This window comes from Melospiza melodia, chromosome 1, assembly GCF_035770615.1.
Source record: "Melospiza melodia melodia isolate bMelMel2 chromosome 1, bMelMel2.pri, whole genome shotgun sequence".
NCBI classification, from domain to species: Eukaryota; Metazoa; Chordata; class Aves; order Passeriformes; family Passerellidae; genus Melospiza; species Melospiza melodia.
Genome location: NC_086194.1, coordinates 122,263,586 through 122,287,627, shown reverse-complemented (window position 1 = coordinate 122,287,627; position 24,042 = coordinate 122,263,586). Strand labels below are relative to the sequence as shown.

General features: G+C 40.0%; 1 protein-coding gene across 5 annotated transcripts in view; it reads right to left on the bottom strand.

Annotated features, from left to right (window-relative positions):
• Positions 1-309: 309 nt before the first annotated feature.
• PPP4R1 (protein phosphatase 4 regulatory subunit 1) overlaps positions 310-24,042 on the bottom strand; it is a 63,148-nt gene continuing 39,415 nt past the window's right edge. For all 5 annotated transcript variants that reach the window (XM_063166136.1, XM_063166119.1, XM_063166127.1 and 2 more), the window contains 12 exons: positions 23,268-23,426; positions 21,929-22,059; positions 20,296-20,819; positions 12,904-13,079; positions 8,708-8,803; positions 6,907-7,092; positions 5,264-5,425; positions 4,666-4,766; positions 4,187-4,307; positions 3,956-4,090; positions 2,962-3,103; positions 310-1,399 (listed from right to left, as the gene is read on the bottom strand). In XM_063166136.1, coding sequence (XP_063022206.1) covers positions 1,236-1,399; positions 2,962-3,103; positions 3,956-4,090; positions 4,187-4,307; positions 4,666-4,766; positions 5,264-5,425; positions 6,907-7,092; positions 8,708-8,803; positions 12,904-13,079; positions 20,296-20,819; positions 21,929-22,059; positions 23,268-23,426 — 2,097 coding nt within the window. In that variant the 3' untranslated portion in view covers positions 310-1,235. The remainder of the gene's footprint in view (positions 1,400-2,961; positions 3,104-3,955; positions 4,091-4,186; positions 4,308-4,665; positions 4,767-5,263; positions 5,426-6,906; positions 7,093-8,707; positions 8,804-12,903; positions 13,080-20,295; positions 20,820-21,928; positions 22,060-23,267; positions 23,427-24,042) is intronic.

The following is a 24,042-nucleotide window of genomic DNA, read 5'->3' as shown; positions in this document are numbered from 1 at the left end:
AGGAAAGGAAAGCAGTCAATGGACTGCAGGCAGGTTAAGGGCAGTCTAGACTCACAGTTTTCTGTAAATCTGACTGAGGTGCATGTTCAGACTTACTTCCAGCCAAGATGACATTTCAGGCTGGAGGCAACAGGCTCCCAAGCAAAAGGGACACTTGGAAGAATCCAGCAAAACCTCAACAATATGGTCAAAGTACATCTGTGCTGTAGCATATTCCATCTCAAAATGAAGAATTCTTCAGGATCATTTAGCAAACCCCTTGCCCCTGAAATAGCCACCAAATGTAGAAAACTGAAAGAAAAAGTCCACTTAAATTTCAAACTTATTTTTTTAATGTCTTAAAAAGGTCACAAGATTTCTTTCCATCTTATTAATAAATTTTATTTGGACAAGTAGAGAACAACTTGTATCACAACAGCTTTTAAACAACATGATTAGACTGCAGCACTCCAAGGAGGCTCACAGATATGTACAGTATATGAAGAAAAAAGTTGCACCTTCAGAGCTGATCATGATCAAGTTAAAAATACCTGACTTAAAGTACATGTGCTAATAAATTTCCTTTAGGTCATGACCAGCATGAAAATAATTAGGACACAGGTACTCAGCAAAGTTTTCTGCTAATGGATACAGCAATATGCTGCATTTAAGGATTAAAATCAGATTCTAGTTTAGTGTTAGCACTGAGCCCTTAAGAGAAATCCAAATTTCTACTTTTCCCATTTACAAACATCAAAGCTATTCCCACTTAAGGGTGTGCCCAGCTGCACACAAATCAAGTCCTTGACTGATATAAACTTTAGCTCTAATACTGGAGGTCTCAGTCCCTGTACAAACTCGCCTCTCTGGCCATCCTGCCCATCAGCTGCTACAGAAAATACTTGCTAAGTTAACTCCTCAGGAGAAACAATGCAGGTCTCTGGAAATCATCACATCCTTTCTACAATGAAAATGATCTGCCAATTCAAGTTTCATTTATTCAGGAAGACAGAAGATTTAAGGCTTCGGTGGCAAAAGTAATCCTCTGAGCAGTGTTTTTCTAAAGTCAAGCTGACACAGGTATTTTTACTTTGCCTTGACTTAAAATCCCTGGTTATCAGGTTTAGATAACATCCACCTGTTAAATCTGGCAAGAAATCCCTCCTTCCAAAGAGGTTGCTCTAAATCAACCATTTTAGAAGCATTTGAGGATAGTTGGTTTAATTTTTTTTTTTAATTATAGCAACATTGGGAACTTAGTAAGTTGATGAAGCAGTGCTCATGGCATCATCTGCAATTTTGGTACTGGCAGGGTGGATGCTTGCAAAATACTTGACATCACTGTCACCATCCATTTGAAGAGCCATAATTGTTTGTTCCACAGCTTCTTGGTGAGAGTTGGCAGAATTCAGGAAATACTCTGTAAGACAAAATGCACAAAACTTACGAGAGGAAAGGGCAGCAGATACTTCAATGCCAGCCTCAGCGTGCCCCGTGAGACACAAAATTTCAGAGGACAGTGCAGTCTTGCAGTCCAGCTGGAATACCTGAGCAGGCACACAAGACATTTCCAAATATATCTATGAATTCACCTTAAAAATCATTTAATGTTTCAGAGCACAGTTGCTCTAATGATGTTGCACAAGTACAGCATTTCTACAGCCCTTCAGCATAAAAGGGTGCCAAACTCCATGGACAAAGAGGAAGGAAAAGCCTGGTACAACTCCAGATGAGAGTGCTTGTATTTGTGACAGAGGAAAGATACCATCAACCCATGGCCATGCCACTCCATTTCCCTGCCAGCCCTGCCAAATAATCATCAAATGACAGATCTAAGAGAATATGAAATAAGTGGAAGAAGTTCCAACATTCGACATAAGGTGCAAAAAAGCAATGTAACTAAAAATGGCTCACAGGAAGATTAGTTGAGATCTGAGGTTTAAAAACTCCTGAACTGATTTTTTCAACATGCCTTCCCCAACCTATCCACCCTCCCTAATCATACACAGAACACCTTTGAGGCAGAGACTACCTGCCATAAGTTTAAGTAGTGGCAATGCAGAATGGAGGTGCACTATCCATGTGGGGGACACAAAAACACCAATGCCACCTGAGAGCAGGAAGAACAGTGACATCCTTGGCACAGAAGATAAATCTGCCCAGCAGCTGATCCACCTCAGCTGCCTCCATATGCTTCCTCAGTCAGCATGCACAAGGCAGCTCCCAACAGCTCAGCAGTCCTCAAGCCAGTGTATGGTGTTGAGAATGGAAGTGACCAGAAATGGATGAAGTATTCCAAAATGGACACTCAGCTGTCTTAGAAAATAGCCTAATACTTCTAATGCTGGTTTCCTTTGCTTTCCTTAACAGTGCTTTGGGCTCTGAGCACTGCTGACTCTTCTGGCACCTGCAATGCGCTGGGGATGCTTTCCTAAGCACACTCTGCAATTTGAGAGTTGCATGTCTTATTTCCCTGAGGAGAATCCAGAGAAGCTTTCTTCCCACTGCTACCATAAAATATCAAGCCCAAACAACAGCCATCTCTTCTCCCCCAGTGAGAAAAAACAAATGGTAGTTTATATTTGTGTATATTTTTCTGTCTTATTACACAGAACATCAACTTATTTTATTTTCTAAACTAAATAAAGGGCACTGTTCAACAATTTCACAGATGTTAGTTGCTCACTTGTGCTTTCTGATGACACCTCTACCAAGTAGTTTATTCATGGAAAATGACACCAAAGGAACAGGCTGGCATATGAGCAAGAACTCATTTCCTCAGCACTACACAACAGCAGGTTGTACACCACAACAGGGTCATAGCTTCATGTCAGCCAAGGTAACATCTCACATCAAAGAGATGGTAAAAGCAACAGCAGCCCACATCTGATGTTGCTTCTTCTTTCCCAGTTGAATTTAGGAAAACTGAGGGACAAAAAACCCCTGTGCAGTCAGCCCATTGCAACTCTTTCTGCCACTAACCTTTCTCCAAAAGGGTTTGCTTCAATGTTTTTGCGAGTAGGACTCGAACATTTGGAACCTTGTCAGATGCCAAGTGCAGTAAATGTGGCAACAGATGCACAGCAAACTGGTCCATGGGCAGGCAGTCATCTTCACTGATACTCTGGCAGGAACACAGAGGCAACTTCATTACATTTCAGCACAGGGAGGATGAAATCTCAACACATAATCAGAAACCTGGAACTCCCTTTTTTCCCTTTTATTATTTTTTTAATCACTGTACCACTTGAGAACAGGAGAGAAAAGCAGAAGACCTTTACAATCCTTCTCACAGTTAATTTAGTCTTTGTTTAAACTAGACACTCTATTCAGACAAAAATGGTTAATATCAATAAACACCTCTTATACCAAAACATTTCTCTTAATAAGCTCAAAGCTCACATTTCTCCAAACACTTCAAAGAACTGTCCACCTGGGCAGGAGCCACAGTGGCTCCCAGTCTGCACCTCTGCTACAGCCTCCAAATTTGACCATTTCCTTGGGATCCCAACTAGTTTCAACTCCTGTTTGTTTTGCTGAGAATGCACTGGCTTTGACCAAGCTGCACAAGCTGATTGAAGAGGTACAGGCAGCATCTACTCATTGATTTCTAAAGATTTATTACACCAGTCTCATTTCATGCTGAGCAACAAAGTGGCTTCCCAACTCAGAGATTATTTTGCTACACTTGTGCTCTATATTCAATATCAGATTTGATGACCTGGTGCTAATTTGCTGAGCTAAAGATGCAGTCAAGCTCGCCTATGGAGAAACAGAGGAAAAAACAGCCATGAAACTATTCCCTTGGAAACAATGCTCTCAAATATTCACCAGTATAATGCCAATGGACAGCTGGAGAGTTCCAGTCCCCTTAATTCTGATCACCACCACCACCACCACTCAAACAAAAACAAAAAGCAAACAAACAAATCAACTTCCCCAAAACCCCCAGAATAGAAATGAGAAGACATTTCACCTGGCAAATAAAGACAAAAGTCTGCCGACCAGACCATTTGTGGCATCTACAGAACTTTTCAACAAGTTCATTCATGAGGTCTATCACAAAGGTTGGTGTTGAAGCCATGTACAGCTTTTTTACCATTTCACTAACCTTGAAGAAATGAGAAGGAATAAAAAAGTAAATTAAAAAATTACCCCCACCAACAGTCAGAAGTCTGACACCCTAAATTTATGTAGATTGCTTTACCAGCTTGTAGGAAATCCAGCGGACAGAGGACACTTTGTCTGCACAGAGGTTGAACGCAATGGGCCGCAGGTAGTCATAGATGTCCCTGGCACTGTACAGGTCCAGGAGCAAAATCAGCTGCCTACAAGATGGAAGAACAACCAAAGACAGTGTGTCACAGTAAGAAAAAAGGCAGCTGAACTGAGTACCATCATTTATAGGACAACATTTATCAAATATGCAATGTGGACATAATGAAGTTACTGGGAAGCAAAATCTATTTTTAAGTGCCATCATCTTGAATGTGGGTAACTTGCAAATATCAAACTAACAATACAACTGCTGGGAATTTTTAAGCAAGGGGGACATATGGAGGAGGAGAAGGATCATCTACTAATCAAAAATTAAATCAGGAATAACACTGAAAAACATCTATAATATGATTTTCACATTTTTAAATATCCACGACAATAAAAATAATCATTCTGAAAAGCACATACTCAGCCAGCTCAGCACGGAAACGCCAGTTCCTGCTGTTATCAGTCACCAGGAATTCCTGAAGCTGATAAAGATACTCTCGTCTTTTGTCAACATGAAGAAGCTGAAACAGTAAATACAAACTTACATAAACAGCTACAGGCTACAATCAGCAGACAGAACAAGAGCTTTAAATACAACTAATGAAACACTCTGTTTATTTAAAAAACCTTAAATCTTCAGCAACAGTGTTGCTTTCCTGGGCTAAACTGTGTAATATTTAAGACTGTAAAATCACATGGGGCACTACTGAAAGGAAAATGTGACAAGTCTCTTCTTTTACTAAGAAAGAAGGTGTAAATAGTAAAGATAGTTTTAGGATTTGTGTCTCTCAGCTCCAGAAATGAGGCAGTTACAAAGAAACCTCTACAGAAATTTGACAAGTAAGTCATGTAGGCAGATTAGAGCAAAAAAAAAAAAAAATCATATACTGAATAAACATGAAGAAAGCTCTTCAGAGAAAATCAAGCAGCAGCAACACAGATCTCTTGCAACATCCATCCCAGTATTCAACAGATATCTAAGTCCCACAGAGTTACATGGGTAGGGACACAGACATACCTTCAGGAAGTCATGCAAGTGCTTAAGCACACCTATCCTCACTTCATCTAGGTCCTTCAAAAAGCCATTGAAGACAGGAACTAAATCTCCAGCTGTAAGCTGGTCTCCAAGGATGACAGCAAGCTCATGTATGGAAAATGCCAGTGTCCGCCGAACCTTCCACTGCAACACAAACAAATCAATGTTATTGATCCAAAGGGCTCCAGGCAAACCTGAGGGTCAGTATCCAAGCTGGACTCCCAGCAAATTCCACTACTTACAAATATCCTTACAGTGCCTCACATAACAACTGAATATTACACTGGAAATTTAAAATGGGGGGAAAAAAAAAGGAAAATTGAAGAGAAGACAAATGACAAGGTATCATTTCTTCCACCTCCACATCAAGGAACTATTCAAATATAAGTAATCAAAATATTTTAATTTTCCTGGTGCCAGGAAGCAAAATAGTATTCCTGACATGAATGCTCTTGCACACATTACTTTTTGCTTTAAATTCTTCAGCATAAATTAGTTTCATGCTACTATTGTCTCATTCTATTTTTAAAATTAAAAGAGTAAGACATATATCCCACAATATTTCAGCTGGGATATTTTAGCTTCCATAATAGGTAAAGTTTCTTCCACACTTGGTGCCCAGCAGCCCAAGGACCAGTGGAGCTATCAGACACCCTAAACTGAGGGCACATTGTTTAATTCAAGTAATTATTTCAAAAAAGTCTTTTAAAAATAAAATAGTATCTATTCTTTAGCCAGCACTTTCCAATTAGCATGGGCACTGCTCTTTTGCCCTGGTTTGGTGATCCAATCATAATTCAGATTAGACTGGTGATAAATTCTGGACACTTCTGCACACAGGGCAATTTGTTTTTACTTGTGTTTTAAATTATTAGCTGGTTGTTTTTAATGGCTGTAAAGGGGCCTGGAAAACATGAGCAATAGCCATGTATAAAATTACTCACAATGTATCACTGAGAACTGCTGCTCTGACAGGGCAAGCAGCAAGTTCAAGGGAGGTGAAGCAGTCTGAGAATATTTAAAAAAATAAAAAGAGCATCTCCAAAAAAGGAAACAAAGGAGGTCTGGGAAACAACTGTAAACCACAAAATGCAGAAAGCCACCTCCTTACCACCTGACAACAAGGAAAATGCTGCTATTTCCAGGATTTGTTTTTACAGCAGCAGTGCTGCTGCATGGTGATAGTGATGTTATTCCTGTATGACTAACTGGATGTGGCACCAAGGCCTGGTGTGAGGCTGACTCACTGAGCTCCAGACATGCCTGCAGGGGCATGTCTGCTCACACAGCAGCACAGCCCAAATTCTCAAACCTAGGAGGCTCCCAGACACTGCCATAAGATCTCACGCATGCACAGAAAATCAAAAACCTGTCCTCATTTTCCTACTGGAGATCCATCTCCCACTCTAACCTGCCCATTTCTTTACTACCTGAGCACCACACCCTCTGCTTCCTCTAAAACAACTACTGCACCATCATTCCTTATAGGACAACACCAGGGATGGAAAGCTCTGTGTAGAAAGCACAGCAGCCCAACATCCAGCGAACAAGAGAAACCACTACAGAGGTTGCAATTAGTCTTTGTCACATCTCACAACTTCAATCTGTTCACTGCTTGAGCTCACCTGCATGTCAGAGGCCAGAGTCTCGTAGGTGTCCTTCAGGCAGTGCCAGTTCTGCCTGCCCAGGGTCAGAGCCACACCAGGCAGGCTGTAGGCGCAGTGCTTGGCAATCTCAGTGTCCACTGTTTGTGCACGGGACGGATCAGTCATGGACAGGTACTGATCCAGCAAGGCTTGAGGTACAACATCCTGCAGCAGGAGAAAGGCACAGCATCCACACCATTTTCACTTACTCCTCATGAGGCTCACTATCATTCCAGGGCACTCTTGTTCCCCCACAACTACAGAATATTATTTAATTACAGTGTCTTAATAAGAGCCCAACCCTGTTCTTCTAAGCCTTCTGATGTTTACGTTTTTGTAATGGAGTTTCTCATGCACTTTTCACGTAAATAATGATTGTTTTGCATTCCTTTCTAGAGGAAGAGAAATTTGATGGACTGTTGGTTTGACCAGTGTGGCTGGAGAGGTGGCAATTTCATCCTCCAATCCATGGCCACTCTTGAAAGTCTATAAATATTGGAGTCAGAAAATAAACTACCCTCTTTTTACCTTAGACCTTTCAGTTTCTGTGTGTCATTCATTCTGTGTCCTATTCTGACACACAACAGTTTTGTATGTGCTAAGTTCCACCAAAAGGTTCCAAAGGAACAATAACATGACTAGGGGCTATTTGAAAATACGCAGACCAACTCAAGAGAGGAGCAAGTGGACAAGTCTCCTTAAGGAGTGTAGGAAATGGAAAGACTGCATTCCACCCTTTGCAAACATTCAGGCTCACATGTTGTGCAAACTGGCCATTTTGTGTCATCCATAAAGACAGGTAAAACAGCAAATGATGTGACTTGGTCAAAAAAACCTTTCCTAATTCTCTCAAAATCTTGAAAAGGTGGAGAGAAGAAAACTAAATAAAAATGCCTTGGGAGGCAGGGAAATGGAGGGAGCAGACTACAGTGTGTTCAATACTGCGTCCAAACTCCTTGGACACTCAACAGGGAGAAAGAGGCTTCTCCGGAGACAAAGAGATCTGTGGTGAAGAACTATCCTTCTGTCCACTGAGGAATCAAAGCATCTGAACCACAATTCTGTGAGAACCTCTTTACTACTGCCTTTGCTTCAGCTGTGTCAGGGACTGACTCTATGAAGGGGTGCACAAGGGCATTTGCCTAACACAGCTGCTGAACAGATCCATGGACAAGAACAAGCCAGGGACTGAGATTCTCACTCAAGGAGTCACACTGATGCACAGTGGCAATGTAATGCTGTTCCAGACTATGGAACAACAGACACTTGATTCCTTTTGGAAAAAAAAACAGAGGCAGTTCCAGTTTAATGAAACACTTTCAAAACTGTTCTGCAAAAAGCTATCAAGGGGTGGGGGTGGTTCCTCTTAAAACATGTAATAAAAAACCTATCCTGTTTCCTCAATAACCTAAGTCCCACTACAGCATGGTTCCCATTGAAAACTAAACCAAATTAAACAGAGCCTGAAGATCTGTGACAACTGTTATCTCATGTCAAAATAATATTGTTACCTCTCATGCATAAATGTAACAGAAACAATTGCTAAATTAAGCCATTGACTCTGGAAACAAGGACTAATTTAAAACTACTTAATTAAGAGGTATTTAATAGAAACTAGATCATGTCAGAAATGACTGAATGAAAAAAAGGGATAAAGGAAATACCCATATACATTTTTAAAAATGTCACTTATCAAGGGGATAAAAGAAATACCCATATATATTAAAAAAATTTCACTGATCTGCTACATATAAGAAAACCAGAATTCACTATCATTTACCTGTACTTTGGATTTTCTTTCTTCTTCAGGGCTGAAACTACTGTTGGTACTCAAATCTGAATCATTATGAATATAGTGAAGTGGAGAATCCATACCCTGTGAAAAAAAGAAAATAAAAGGTCACATAAAACACACTCTAAGATTAAACACAAAAGAAATACCAACATCAAGAAGTGCTGTCCTTGCCTCAGAGTCTATTTCTTAGATTAAAGGACTATATGTTTTAATATCAAATATAATTTTGCTGCAGCCCAAAATCAAAAGGTCTGCAAGATAAATCTGCTTTCAATTTCAAACAGAAGCTCCTCTTACTCTGCTCCATTTTGGTTCTTATGGAATGAAAATCACAGGAGAGAAGTACTTTTGAGACTGCATTAAGGAAAATATAACTAACATATGGGTCCCATTGCTTCTCCCCTGAATGGAAAGTAAGAAAACACCTGTAGCTGATTTTGATGGATTTGTTGCTTTGGATTTGTGCTAGAAAATGGTTAAAACAAAGCCACCCTCACACTGAAGAGTAGAACCTCATGAGACTCATGATGTTGCACCCTTCCTGGCGGTGATTATTCTATAACCTTCTCTGGACAAGCTTCACCTTATAGAACTGAGTCCTACTTGGCCACAGCTGCTGACAAGAGTTGTAACTTCTCTCAGCAGTTCTAATAAAATAATTTTCAGCAATCATTTTAGCACCTTGGCCACACATCTGAGCCTTTGGGAGTGGCAGAGGTGTGAGGGCTGCAGTGAGCTGTGCTGCTGGGGGGATGCACCAACACTTTCCTTCCAAGTGCAGCTCTCCACATACAATGGCTTCATGTAACAAACCATGAATTTCAAGCAGTGTGCAATGAATATCTGAAAAGTACATCAGGCTGCTGTGTGCTAGAACAGGACAAAGGCATTTTTGCTAGATTTGAGCCAAGGTATCCATCTATTCACAAATGCTGCAGGGTGAGCTCCTAGGGTCAACAAAAGCAACAAGAACGTGCCTACTTCCACCAGCTGCTCAGATCATTTTGACAACGAGAATTTTCCAGCAAACTACAAACTTCTTCCAAAAAAAGCCTCCAGGATACAATCTGTCTTCCTTGGTATGACTTCAGACAGTTGCTTTTTCCTTCTCCACAAGCTACTTTCATCTAAGCACTGGGCTGCAATTTTAGCTGCTGAGGTACAATTACAGGTGATAAAGAACAGGCAGAGCTGTGAGGCAATTGCATATCTCTGGCACAGCAGTCCATGTCACCTGTCAGGCTTAGGAAGCAGCAGCAAGAAGGTGTTAAAGACCCAAGGAAAGAAGAGATTTGCAAGCAACTCCATAACTAAATGTGTCCAGCAGCACACAGCTCCAACTGTAAAACCTCCAGAGGCTCTGAAAACTATCTCTGCAGGATTTTTAGTTTGACAGTCAATTCCTCCTTCACTCTTTTTTAGCCTTTTGTTCGTCTGAGGGTTTCTCCCCCTTAAAAAGAGATTATTTTCAGCATTGCCAGTCACCAGCTTTGATGTCTGGCAAATCATGGAATTATGAGGCAGCCAGTACACTCCAGCCACAGTACATTCCATGAGGTGCCAGTTTGCATGGGACCAGAGGTTGGTCAGCTATTCTGTTACAATAAAAGTGAAAGGACTCTGTCTCACATTCCCTGCTCAGCTCCAAAAGCTTAAGCTTCAAAAAATCATACTTTATGGACTGAACCAGTCAAACAACCGAATATAATGGAGGGTGTCACAGATGGGAATATTTTCACTCAGCCACTTTCAAAGTCAGATATTCATTCCTGAGAGGAAGAGTTTCAGTAGAGAAGGCCAGCCATCAGTCAGTATTTAGGTTATGCAGTATCCCCACTCCTGAAAATGAAGTTCCATCTTTTTCCATGCACACACCAAACTGAGCATTGCAGAGAGCCAGGACATGAAAATTCAGCAGGGTTTAGCCTGAAAGCTTCTTGTGTACCAAGAATGCAAATCTTTGCCATGGCCTTAATGCATTCTTGTGTACCTCAAACACAAAATCTTTGCCATGGCCTCTAAAATCTCTAAGGCTAAGCTTCCCTTGGCTGCATAACAAGAGCTCTGGGGTTGTGCTCCAAAGATCTCTGCTCTGTGTCGAGGGTAGCACACCAGGACAGGCAGTGCTGGTGCTCCCTGATGGAGCAGCTGGCCCAAACAAAGAAGAGGCCAATGTCAGGGGTCCATCTCCTCCTGGCACCCATGCTATTCTTATTAGAAAGAGGTACTTGTGCCAGACAGGAGTGAGAATGTTTTAGCCCAGTTTCCTTTCACCCTCTACCTCGAAATAAAAACAGATTTCAATACACATCCCCTTATCAAACCTTATAAAGAACATAAAACCTAAAAAAAAATAAAAACAGTGCCTCCTGAGAAAAAATAAACAGCTGCCCTCAAGAAACAAGCTTCATCATGTCCCAAAAATCTTACTGGTCCACTCTTTTACATCATTTATTTTAATTGAATAGAGAATCTCTCTTAAACATGCAGCATTAACTCCTTCATGAACCAGTACAGCTGCCAAAGGACATGCACACTGTGGTTTTGCTTACTGGAGTATGTGCAGAACTGTGCAGGCTGCATTCAAATATAAAATGCTGGACAGCTTCACTTCCCTCAAGAGTCTGGTACCCTACTGACACACTGCTATGCTGAGACTTAAAAACTGCAAGAAAAGTCAAGAAGAAAAAAACCACCACCACAACAAAACCCCGACCAAAGTAAAAAACCCCAACAACCACCTGTGAAAATCAGAGGTCTCTTCACTGCTAGGGGCAACAGTCTACTTGCTCAACAGATCACAGCTTGATTCCCAGAATTCTAGGTCACCTCTAGAATATCTGCTCACTTGTAAAATGAGGGCTTGATTCAGTGCCAGTAACAAACAAGAAACTGACAGATTAAGAGCATCCTCTTAAAGCATAAAACTGAAACATGCAAAATCAACATATACCAGCAATGTGACTGCTTCTTAAATTTTCTATCAGCATTATACTCTGTATACAAAAACATAAAACACAGGACAAGTCCCTCTGCACAAACATCACCTCCCAAAATTCTTAAGAATGGAGGAAAACTGTAATTTCAGGTAAGCATTAGAAAGAAGAGATTCTATAATAAAAAAAGCATTTTGAGCCTGACATAAAGGAATTTGAGGCAGGCTGGTGTTTTTGAAACAAACCACATTTGTATAGTTAAATTATGATTGCGTATCATCAGCAGTAACCATGTAAATGTCATATTCCTGAACCCCTTGTATGTTTTTGGTCTAGATGGTGGCCCAACAGCTTAGAGAATAGTTAATTAAATGCCATCAAGAAACACTGCTCTAATTCAAGAAGGATGAAAATATTTTATACTGAACTGGTATTAACTACTAGCCATTTCAAAGATGCTTGTCAAAATTTCATCTGGAAAATACAATTTTGGTAGAATGATTCAACAAATCACTTGCTCTGGTTTTATGGAGCCTATTTTGGAACCATTGCTATCTGCAACACAACAACATTTAACACCACCTCAGCTTGTGGCATTACATACAGTGAATGTAGTGGGTTTGGCCTGACAGAGCAAAGAACAGAAAAGAGTATCCAATGCCAGAACTACAGTCAGCCAGGGAATGGGGAGAAGGGCTGAAGAAGTAAATGCAAAAAACTTCAAGATGTTACTGATTGCTAGAATCCTTCAGCAGTCCGCACAACATATTAGTTGCAGGTCCTCAACTTCTCTGACGCAGACCAGTAAACCATAATGAATCAACTCACAGGGAGCAAAGAGAATGAGAACAAAGTACCCCATTCTACAGGTTCAGGGAAGGGCACTGGAGAAGAAGATTCACTCATTATGAGTAGGGAATCTATTGTAAGCAAGGCACTTTCACATTAATAAAATGTGGTAGCATTAAAACATCTGCAAATGCAACAGTCACAGAGATTTTAACAGAAACAGTTTAAAGAATTTACATGGACAAGCACAGAATTGGCAAAAACAAAGGCACCCAATACCAGTAATTTTATTTTAGTAGCTAGCATTTCAATACCATCCAACAAAAGGGAGTGTCACACCAGCCAAAAGTAGAAAGCACTTGGCTGCAATCATCACATGAATGCAAATTACTGCTCTGTTACTGGAGCCCTGAAAATCCTAATGGAAAAAAATAAAGTACAAAACTCTCTTCTTACCTCAACAGTGTCACGAATTAAAGGCACAATATCACTCAGTATAGGTTTAAAACTTTGTTGGTCATTGATGGTTAGTTCAGTCTGTGAATCTGTTCCCTTGCCAACACTGGCCATTGTCTCTTCTTGAGGATGCAAACTGGATGCTCTGAGTGCAGCAGACAACACCTCCACTTGTGCTGCAGTACACAAAAGAGAAATACATGAGAGACTAAACTGCACTTTTAGCAAGTGCACAGATTCAACTTTTAGACAGAGACTAATTAACTGAAAGATGGCAGAGGAACTACAGGAGAGGTACACCAACTTAAGATCATATTGGTAAATCCCAAACTAGGGACCAATTAAGTGCTAGATTAACACCCCACTCTTTTTCTAGGGTACTCAACCAAACCACAGTCCAATGAAATTTGTCCCTAAAGCTGAAATAAACAAACAAACCCCATAATTCAAGACAAATAAGGAGACTGCTGTTATGGCAGGATCAGCTCTTTAACAATTTTAGTAATATTAATAGTGCAAATAGTTTTTTGGGGCAGGATAGCCCATGAATATTACAGACTGGGCCGTTTGTGGGAAGTGGGACTAAGAGACAGAGACATGAAATAATTCAAACAAAGATTGAGAACAGTTTTTGTAATACACAAAGGATTTCAGTTCTGAGAGGTTGTTTTCTCCCTCTATATATGTTCATTAAAATCTTCCATTTTAATAGCAACTACAAAGCAAGATCTATATAGAAAGACGCCAGACCCAATACTTCAGCCTTCTTGGATCCTCAACAAATAAGAAGGTCACACTGTGTGATGTTCTCTTATTCATCTAAAAAAGGCATTAGCACTTCATATTCTGCTATCCACTCTTTTGGAAAAGATCCAGCAGTTCTGAGGCTGCTCTGCTTTCCATCCCTCTGTTTACTGCCAATTAGAAAAAGCTTTGTTGAGCAATGCTCCTTGGCTATAGCCTGACCTGAGATCAGATATCAGGGGCAATCTCAGTTGCAAGTGACACAGAATTCAGTGCAGATTAATCCACCCTGCCCCTCTCCTCCTCCTCTTTTTTCCAAGAAGGCAGGGAGGAATTATCTCCTCACTTATTAAATTTATCCAGCCATCCGGAAGATCTGTTCATCATAGATTTTGTCTTTTCCAAGGTTTCTTAAATGTTCACTGTGAAATTACATGACAACCCATATGCTTCTTTTTAATCCCACACTGCCATACTAAACTACAGAATTCTGAATTAGCCCCTCCAGCATTTTCAATATGGTTGTTAACAAGTACTAAATAAAGAAAGTTGGACTCATTTGTAGATAGAAGAAACAGATACACAGATATACAGCTGTTACAAGAAACAAAAATTGTTAACTCAGCAAAATCTTAGATTAGAAGCATTAGCAAAATCTAGCAAAAATTGGAAAACACACTGTGGGTTTACATGAGCAGGAATAAAGACAATTTTTTAAAATATGCAATGCTAACTCTCTAACTCTGTCCAATTTCTGATAAAATAACCCAAATATATTCTTGCTGTATTACTCTATTCCTCAACATGAAACAGGAAAAACAAATTGTTAAAAACTTAAAGTATAATCAACACAATACTAATACTTCCACTATAAAACATGTGAAAAATATAGTTTAAATATATATATTATAATTTACATATAAATATATAAAAATAAGGAAATTTACTGTTTCTAACATTAATAAGACTGCTACAACCTTACTCTTCAAGTATTACTTCACTGGCAATAAACTTGTATACTCTAAGACCCATAAGAATAAAAAAGATCAAGGTTAATGAATTTTCTCAAAACTTAAATGTTAAATAAATCATCCCCAATACCAGGCAAAGTAAGTGGCTATGCTAGGGCAAGAAATGCCTGGCTTATTTCCAAACTATTTTAATTTAGAGAAATTAAACAAGAAAATGGAAAATAATTATATTCTGCTGCACATTGAGATATTTTTCTTGAAGATGCCTTTCATGAAGGACAACTTCATGAAAAATGTGCATTTCTCTCACCTTCACTGAAAAGTGAAGAAAGCTTACCCCGACTAGGTAAACACATACTGCTTCAATACTGTTTATGTATTTTCTGAAAAATCCACACAGAGCTAACAAAGATTACTTACAGCAACAAAAGTATCTACAGTACCTATATCTTCCAAGACATATTCCCCACCCATGCCCCACTGTCAGCCTGCATACCTGGACTGCCCTTGCTTAGGGGCTTTAACAGGATGGAGACAACACCTGTCCTGATTTCCTCTGCCTGCCCTAGAAGAAATATGACAAAAATGTGCATTTCCTCAGCTTCTTGTCAATTCTACAATCTCAAGATGTGGCGGTGAAGGACAGGAGAAGGCAAACTCCCAAGGATTTCACTGACTGGCAAGTGCCTTCTTTCAATGCTTATCTGTGACTTCAGTGCTGCCATTCACTGAAAGGTGAATGTCCTGAAGTCCACAAACATCTTAAGGTCCTTGGTAAAAGAAGAGCCAAGGATCACTGCTGCTCCTTTATCTCTCATGAAGAGATTTCCTACTGACATGAGACAGGCAATGGTTTGCAGACAATCATTTCAAACTCAAGTAAAGGATAAGGCTCTCGTGTGAATGACAGAGAAATTCTTCAAGAAGGGAGTCTCTGGCTAACCAGTTTTCACAAATACAATTGGTAAAAACTGGAGTGTAAAGGTCAGTTTTGCACATAGCATAGAACTCAGGTAATTGCATTGCTCAGATAAAGTCAATGTTCACTGGATTTTAGACCATTAATTAACTCTTTCTTCAACATTTGTTTCAGGTGAGATGTATTTTTAAACAAAAAAGTATTTAGTCTTGGCTACTGTACCTGTATCCTAAAATAACTAGTACAATCTAGAAATTCTAAATCACATTTTATATGTCTTACTTAATTTCCTGGTTTTCAGAAGTTTCTGTCCTTTTAATAAACCTTACTGTTGTTTTCTGTTTCTCCTGATGTTTCACTAGAAGACGTTGATGTTTCATTTATTTTTTTCTTCTTTTTGCTTTCTTTTTTCTAAAGCATCTGCCTTCCCTACCCTTACTTCTTACTCAGAGGCAAAAGCTATGGGCTGCAATGGGTACAGAGATGAAGTAACTGAAACATAAGAACAGTTTCTTCTCCACTTACTCCTCACCTGTTCCATTAACAATATGTTTCATGCTTTTATTGCAGGCAGTGCAGTAACCTAACTTACAGTTCTTATAAGGGAATGGGATCAATTAACCCCAAATTTGGGCTGGTTTGTCCACATTAGGTCTCCTTTTGGCAAAGCAGCTTGTAACTAAGTGACTTAGGGCACAGTTAGCCTTAGTAGCCTGCAAGTCAGGTTTCCTCTATTCCCCCAAATAATATTACAGAAAGCTGACATTACATGATTTAGCCCTTTCTATACAGATCATAAGATAAATCCAGTTGAAGAAAATGTCAGTGGAAAGAAAAATAAAGAAATAAAAACATCTGAGGAAAGAAAAGCAATCTCTGAAGGAAGTGAAGACAGCAGCAGCCTCAGGGAACTGGAAAAACGTGCCCTGAAAAAAGACCTGTGATGATTTTTAAAAAGCTGGCATACTTCACAGGAACGTGCAGGTTCCCATCTCCCAGCCTGAGACCTTCCAGATGTCTGGCCAGTGGACTGGAAAGGTCCTTTCAAGAGGGATTACAACAGCAGTGCTTAACTCTGCACAGCCTGTGCAGCTCTGCTAGCCAGCAGTTTGCCTGTGAGAAGACAGGCTCTCTTTATCCTGGTTGCTGAATGCTCAACCAACTATTGCTCAGATTTATCACTTTGGCAATATGCTAGTTCTGGAAGGAAAACCCCAGGGTAAAGAGTGAGATTCAGGTGAAGCAGTTTATCCTTTTTTGAGAATGAGACTAGGGAAAAAAATATTCTATGATGGTTACTGATTACTGTTAAAAAACTGTTTTTGCTGGAGATCTCATCAGTCTCCACGCCTTGAAGCAAAGATCTAAGGCTTGAAACAGGAACTGCTTTATTGAGGTGCACTGAGAAATTCCCAAACAAATCAATACCACCCACCCTCCCCACCCAAAAAAACCCCAACACAAAACACCAAACCAAAACCACACAACCATGACCAGTGTGAATGTAAACAGCAACCCCTTAGAGTTTGGCATCCAAGGCATCTGGAAGATGGGGATATGCACTGAACATGCCATACTCTGGGCTGCACGACCTGGTGATGCCTTTCTTTTGACTCTTCCCATTGGCATGGTACACTCAGGTACTCCTCAGATAAAAATTGAGTTATTCTTTCTCAATACTTCTGCTATAATGATGCAAGCAGGTGAGGGGAGAAGGAACTCACACAAAACACAAGGGTGAAATGAGACATGTGAAGCAGAGGAATGCCAAACCCAGAAAGAAAGAGAAATGAAAATAAAAAAGGAAATAGGAGGGGGAATACATGTGGAGGGAAGGTACAAAGGTATGCTGCTAGGGATGAACATCCAGTGCAAAGCAGAGGGTGATGGGAGGAAGAAACAACAACAAAAAAAAACCACCAAGAAAACCCCAACTAAACCATATTTTTCTGACTCAGAATAATTGCTGGCTGAATTTCAGCACCAAATCTCCGTATCTGCCTCAGCTGTCAGGGATGGGCTCTGAAACCAACTAGCAAAATAGAAATCATCAACCTCCTCCAACTGACCAGTGAAGAACAGCACCCAATTACCATCACTATACATCCTGCAGAGTCAAATAATAAAAATTCAGTGTGATCTTAAGAAACTGCAAAAACCCTGTGCCATTATGATTCCACACAACAGGCATAAATTTTCTTCTTTCATAAATTTCTAAAATATTAAAAAAAAATTTAAAACTTTTGAAAAAGAAAAAAGAAACAACCAAAAACCCATGTCAAAGAAGGCTGCTGCATTTGTACAGTTAAGCATAGAGAGGCAAGGCAGAGCCAGAGACAAGGTCACCTGAACAACTTTTATCTTACTGACACATGCAAAACTGCAGTCTCATTCCCAAACCACACTTCATCACTTCATCTTGTCACGCCTTCAGGATCCTTGGCCAATGTGCTACAGAAGCCAGAAGATGTGTACCCATGGAAGCTCTCCAGTATGGCAGGCCTCCACTTACCCACCACAGAGAACACAGCATCTTCCACTCCCATCCCTTGGCTGGGAATGCAGCAATAAAGACAGGAGCACAGCATGGAAGCAGGAGTCCAGGACTTAGGTGACAGCAAGCCAATGAAGAAAATAAGTGCAAGAAAAAGATCACAGGGATTTAAAAAGAAATAAAGAGAGGAAAAAAAAAACCCTCCTAGCTTGCTCAGTCATTGCTGTCAAAGCAAAGCCTACTCACAGTACAAGACTCAAAAACACAATGGCCAGCTTTGCAGAGAGGGAAGTGCAGGCAGGGTAAGGCCCTATGGACCATTTGGGACCAGGGCTATTTGGCATACATTTGTAAGCCATGTATACTGGAGACAAAATTATCTGTGAGTCTAGGTAGTTTCATCAAATTTCCATGAAAACAGATTAAGATATACTTTTGATTGAATACTAATACCATCAGTTTGCAACAACCATTTTAGATTATATTGCCATGAGCAAGGAGACAGGGCTCTGATCTTCTGGATTACCCCCAGAGCAAGCCTACCTTTTGTCACAATTTAGGAAGCATAAGATTCAAAATACATGTATTAAGTCAGCTACTCAGACTAAAGTCTGGATATCTACCACTTCTATGTCTGCCACAGTGTTTGAGACAAGCATGCAAAATTAATACTACTTGCACTTTGTGCAAAATTTAAATTGCAATGTTACTAAATTGAAACAGGCATGTTGTTAAATTCCAGCTTCTTGAGCACTTAGAGTGAATAACAAGAGCACAGGCAAGAGGAAAAAGAGTAGAAGATTTAGCAGCAATGTTTTATGGGGCTTCATTTCACAGCCTTGACCAAGTCAGAGTGGGGAAACCCATTGTGTTGACAACCTAGGAACAGTTTTCTTCTACTTAAATGTGCAAATGTTGGTCAACAACTCCACAGAAAAGCTCCTGACACCCAGTCAAGAGACCTACAAACAAACAAAAAGAATTCCAAAAACCTGCTCTGAAACAAGACATGAACACACATGATAAACCCATAACACAGGACAATTCTGGATGTACAACTACATGCTTACATAAACCACTGTAATTTATGCATTAAGGTATGTTCTGTAACTATAGACAGAACAGCTTTACAAAGTAAACCTGAACAGCAGTGCAAAGCTTCTGCAGTTGGCTTCAAAGATGGGTTATATGAAGACTGAAGTCATTAGCAAGGGTGAAATTTTTTTCTTACCTCTCTCCTTAGTGCCCAAAGCACTCCTAAAGCAAAGTTTTATCTGCTGACTTCACAAGTGATTAGATAAAAGTACAAAATGGATTTTAAAAAAGTTATTAGCATATCAACCTACTAACAATAAAATGAAGTTGAAAGCAGTATCAGTTTATTCTAAAATATCTCCCCCCAACATGCCCCTCCTTTTCCTCCTACTTTTTCTGGTACAGAGCCATGCTTCCCCCCTTAGAGATTCTTCAGCTTCAAAATAACATGGCTGCCTCCTTAGTGGTACCTCCAAACTTTCTGACTGTGACACTCAAGCCCAATGTGTCTTAGAATTTATTCAGCATATGAATACCAAGAAAAACCTATTTCCAGTAAGTATGTGTAGAAGAGCCAAGTCCTTTTAGCTGAGGAGGTGTCTCTGAAGTGCTGCTCCACCACCTCGTCACACTTATGAAACCCTTCTCCATTCTTCAAGAGCTTTTAAAATGGAGAATGTGTGCTCACTTCAAGAACTCAGCCTGGACCAATTATCAGCCTGATCTGACAAACTTGTCGCATTAAAGCTGTAAACATGTGACTGCAATAAAAAAGCCCTTGCAGAAAAAAATGGAGACTAATTAATCCAAAATCAAATGGATAATGAGTAAAAAGAAAACCATAATTCACACTGATAATTAAAAAAATAAAACCCTCTTAATCTGCCTTATTTTACATGTATGCTAATTAGGAATAAACTTGCTCATCAACAGCTCATGCCTTTGAACCATCTATTTGATTTTAATGTCAAAACAGGCAGTCAGAACTTTATACTGCCTAACTGCACATGCATTCAGTTTATAAAAGGAATTATACTCCTTTAAACATCTTTACACAAATGCAAATTCCCTTTTAGCTGACGATATATCAATTTTCCTCAATCCCTTTGAGGACCAGGAGAAAACAGTACTTCTGACTTTTAAAACAACTAAGAGGTTAAAGCACAAACTGCTGAAGCAACATACACATATCTCCAAACATTAAAAATGCTTCAGTATCTTTACCATACCTTTAACATCTGGATCATCTATATGGGGTTCCAAATTTTCTATCATTTCTTCTAATTCTTTCCTTGTTGCCACAGGAATGCTTGGAGACACTGGCATAGTGAGTTCCTGAATTTCTCTATCGAGTTTTATATCAGAAGTCTGCTGAAGCTCAAAGTCAATATCTATTTCAGGAAGTGGAGTCCTCCAGAAATGGAAAGAGTTGTATAATTCCTGCTCTGAAAGAGAGGTTTCCTGTGAATTCAGCCCAGCCTCCTGCACAGCTGTTGTACAGCAATGAGAACTTTGCTCGTTCTCATCTGCCATTTCCCCACAAGATTCTGAAGGCAAAGTGCAATGGAAGGATGATTCAGTCTGGAAATCACTTTCCCTCTTGGAGTTATTGGACACTGTATTTTGATCTTCTACGACATTTTCAAGTTTTGTTGCAAAATCATCACTATCATCACAATGTGAAGAAAGATCCTCTGTCCTGTTGTGCTCTTCATCTGTTGTGCCATCTTCTGTGGTCCTGACTTGCTCACAGCTGAATGCCAAAGAAAATGGACATTAAAAAACCAAAATAGACTTGTTATGCTCTTTCTTGATAACACACATGCTATCAACTTGCTATTTGTCAAAGTACATTTATTTACACCATAACAAAACAGAAGTCATAAAATCACAAAAGAGTCAAGGTTGGAAGGGATCTCTAGAAGCCAAGTGGGCCAACCTCCTTGCTCAAGTAGGAACAACCAGAACCACTTGCCCAGGACTTGCGTCCAGACAGGTTTTGAGTACTTCAGAGGATGGATACTCCACAGCCTTCATGGACAACCTTTGCCAGTGCTTGGTTATCCTCACAGTAAAAAAAAAAAGTAGGTTTTGATGTTCAGAGGGGACCTCCTGTTTGGAGTTGTGGCCATTGACTCTGGTGGTGTCACTGAGCATCCCTGAAAAGAGTCCAGCTCCATTCTCTTTTCACTCTCCCCTCAGGTGTTTATGAACATTGGTAAGACGCCTCAGTGAGCCCTCTCTTCTCAGGCTGAAGTCCCAGCTCACTCAGACTCTCCCGACAGGAGAGATCCCACAATCTGTCACTTTGCGGCCCTCCACTGCACCCTCTCCAGTGTGCCTCTCCATGACTCCCTCTGGATGGCAGCACGACCCTGAGGGTGAAGCAGCCACTCCTGCCAGTTTTGTGTCATCAGCAGACCTGCTGAGGCTACACCCTGATCTTCTCAGATCACTAGAGGATGTTAAAAGGACTGGACCCAACCAGTGCTGACCCCTCTTGACACACGGTCAGTGACCTTCAACTACACGCTGCTGACCAGTGCCATGGGCCCAGCCAGGCCCTCAGCCCATCTCATTATCTCCTCATCCAACCCAACTTCAGCAGCTTCTCCATAAAGATCTTACAGGAGACCATGCCAAAAAAAAATCCAGGTACACAGTATACACTGCTCTCCCTTGTCTGTCAAGTCAGTCATCTCATCACAGAACATATATCCTAATTCTGGTCTATGGAGATGAGAAGATTCAGATCTTTCCATTTACAAATATTCAACTTATCCAGGAAAGTTAGCTTTTCTAATAGTTCATGGAGAAGAAGACCAAGGAGGCAAAAGTAATTTGTAGATTTAGCAACTTTACCTGTTTTCCTGCGCAGAATCACAATCTTCTGGGTTTTTACCATCTTCTTCTTTAAAGTACTGGCCACTGCTGGATGGATTAGCAAAAGTTGATATGAAAGGCCCCAGAGACTGAAAAGCTGCTTGGCGAACCTAGGGGAAAGGGTCCAAGGTGAAAAAACATAATTATATATATATAAATATAAATCTTGCTGTCCTAGAAAACATAAAATGCCTGCTACTAGGAATTGAAAGGGTCATAAGCCTACTAAAGAAATCAAGAGCAGAGCCTCTTGTCTGGAAAGAATCAGCCAGATGTCTACAGAATGCCAAGTTTAAAAAAAAAAGTTAAGAAAAATGAAAAAGCACAGTGAAACTAGTTAAATCACAGGTTACCAAACTGACAGGCTTATTCCCCACAGCCAAAGGAGGAACAATCTGTTTAGATAATAGAAGCAGGTAAATCTGAGAGCTCAGAATTTTAACAACTTGAAAGGAAAAAAACATCATGTACAGAAAGCAGACATTTCAGTTTCAGAAATCTGACTGATAAGTATTATATTTCTTTCCCTTTCCTATTTGGCTACGCCATGCATTTGCTCCTCCTTTCTCCTACTGTTTATTCTCCTTTTCTCAACAATTCTCTATATCAATTTTTGTTATTTGATTATTTCTGCTGGGCTACAACTTGTATGACTTTCCAAGGTCCATGAACTCATGCTTCTGTGTAGATGATCCTTTGCTCCTGGAAGTTGTCTGCTTAGTAACAAACTTAAGGTTTAAGAGTAAATCTTCAAGATGGCAAAAAATAAAAAACCCCAACCAAACAAAAAAACAACCTACCCTCCCAACAAGAACAAAAAAATCCCACCCAACACCCCTAAAAAAACGTGCAAACAAAAAGCCATCACCTAAGAAACAATACAATTTTAATTAATAAGAAACTCCCCACCATCAACATCAAGAACATCCACAAAACCCAAAACTAATCAACCTCCAAACCAACCACAAACTCCACCACACCCTCCATCCAAAAACAACATGGTGGTAGGGAACCTGAAGAAGCGTAAGTATATCATAATTTATTTTCCAGTTTTGTTAATGATTCTCAGCTATGTTAATCACAGGCAATTCTGTAGCTCAAAAAAGCTACTTCACTGGCAGAGTTTTTCTTACATGCTGCTGTAAAAATGTGAGGGACTCTCTACACCCATCAATGAATTAACCAGTTTAAGAACAATTTTGCTTGAGGTGCATGGAATAGGTTAGATTACCCACACCCATGAGAAGTTCTACATAGAGCATTGCAGTAAAATTCTTCAAATACAACAGCTATTCAAAAAATAAAAAGCAATTCTTACCCATCGCGAAGGATCACTAATCAAATTAATAAAAAGGGTTGACAATTTTGTCCTCCGGACTTCCTGTGACGTTGCACAAGAAACTGCCATGAAGCACTCAGCACAGGCTTTCCTAACTCCCCACACATTATCAGAGCAGAGCTGGAAAAACCTTGGCAGCTGTTAGGAATACAGTGAGTGATGAGTTTGCAAGTTTTAATAAGCAGCACTTGTTTCAAAACAAGTTCTCTTTTCACATTCATTTTTCTTCACCTGGTTGTCCACCTTCATACTTAGATGCACAGTTTAACATTTGGAAGACAAAGAACACATGCAGTAGCACCATGCCTCTAATCTGCTGCTTTCATATTACTTATGGATACAGATAAGGAAAATTCACCTGTTTGAAGAATTGCAAGGAAGTACTAACTCTTAAGAATGATTTATATTCCAAAAACGTCCCCCAAAAGATCAACTTCAAAAATACCCCCAAGACCAAGAAACCTATTGTAAGACAAGTCTACATGTCTACACCATTCATGTCCACACCATTCTTTTAAAGCAGGGACAAGAAAAATAATACTGGTGCACTATTAGGAGGCAATTCTTTACTGCGAGGGTGGTAAGGCACTGGAACACACTGCCCAGGTAGATTGGGGATGCCCCAAGCCTGCAAGTCTTCAAGGCCAGGTGGGTAAGGTCTTGAATAACCTGATCTAGAGGAAGGCATCCCTGTCCATGACAGGGGAGGTTGGAACTAGGTGATCTTTAAGGTCCCTTCCAAATCTTACCATTT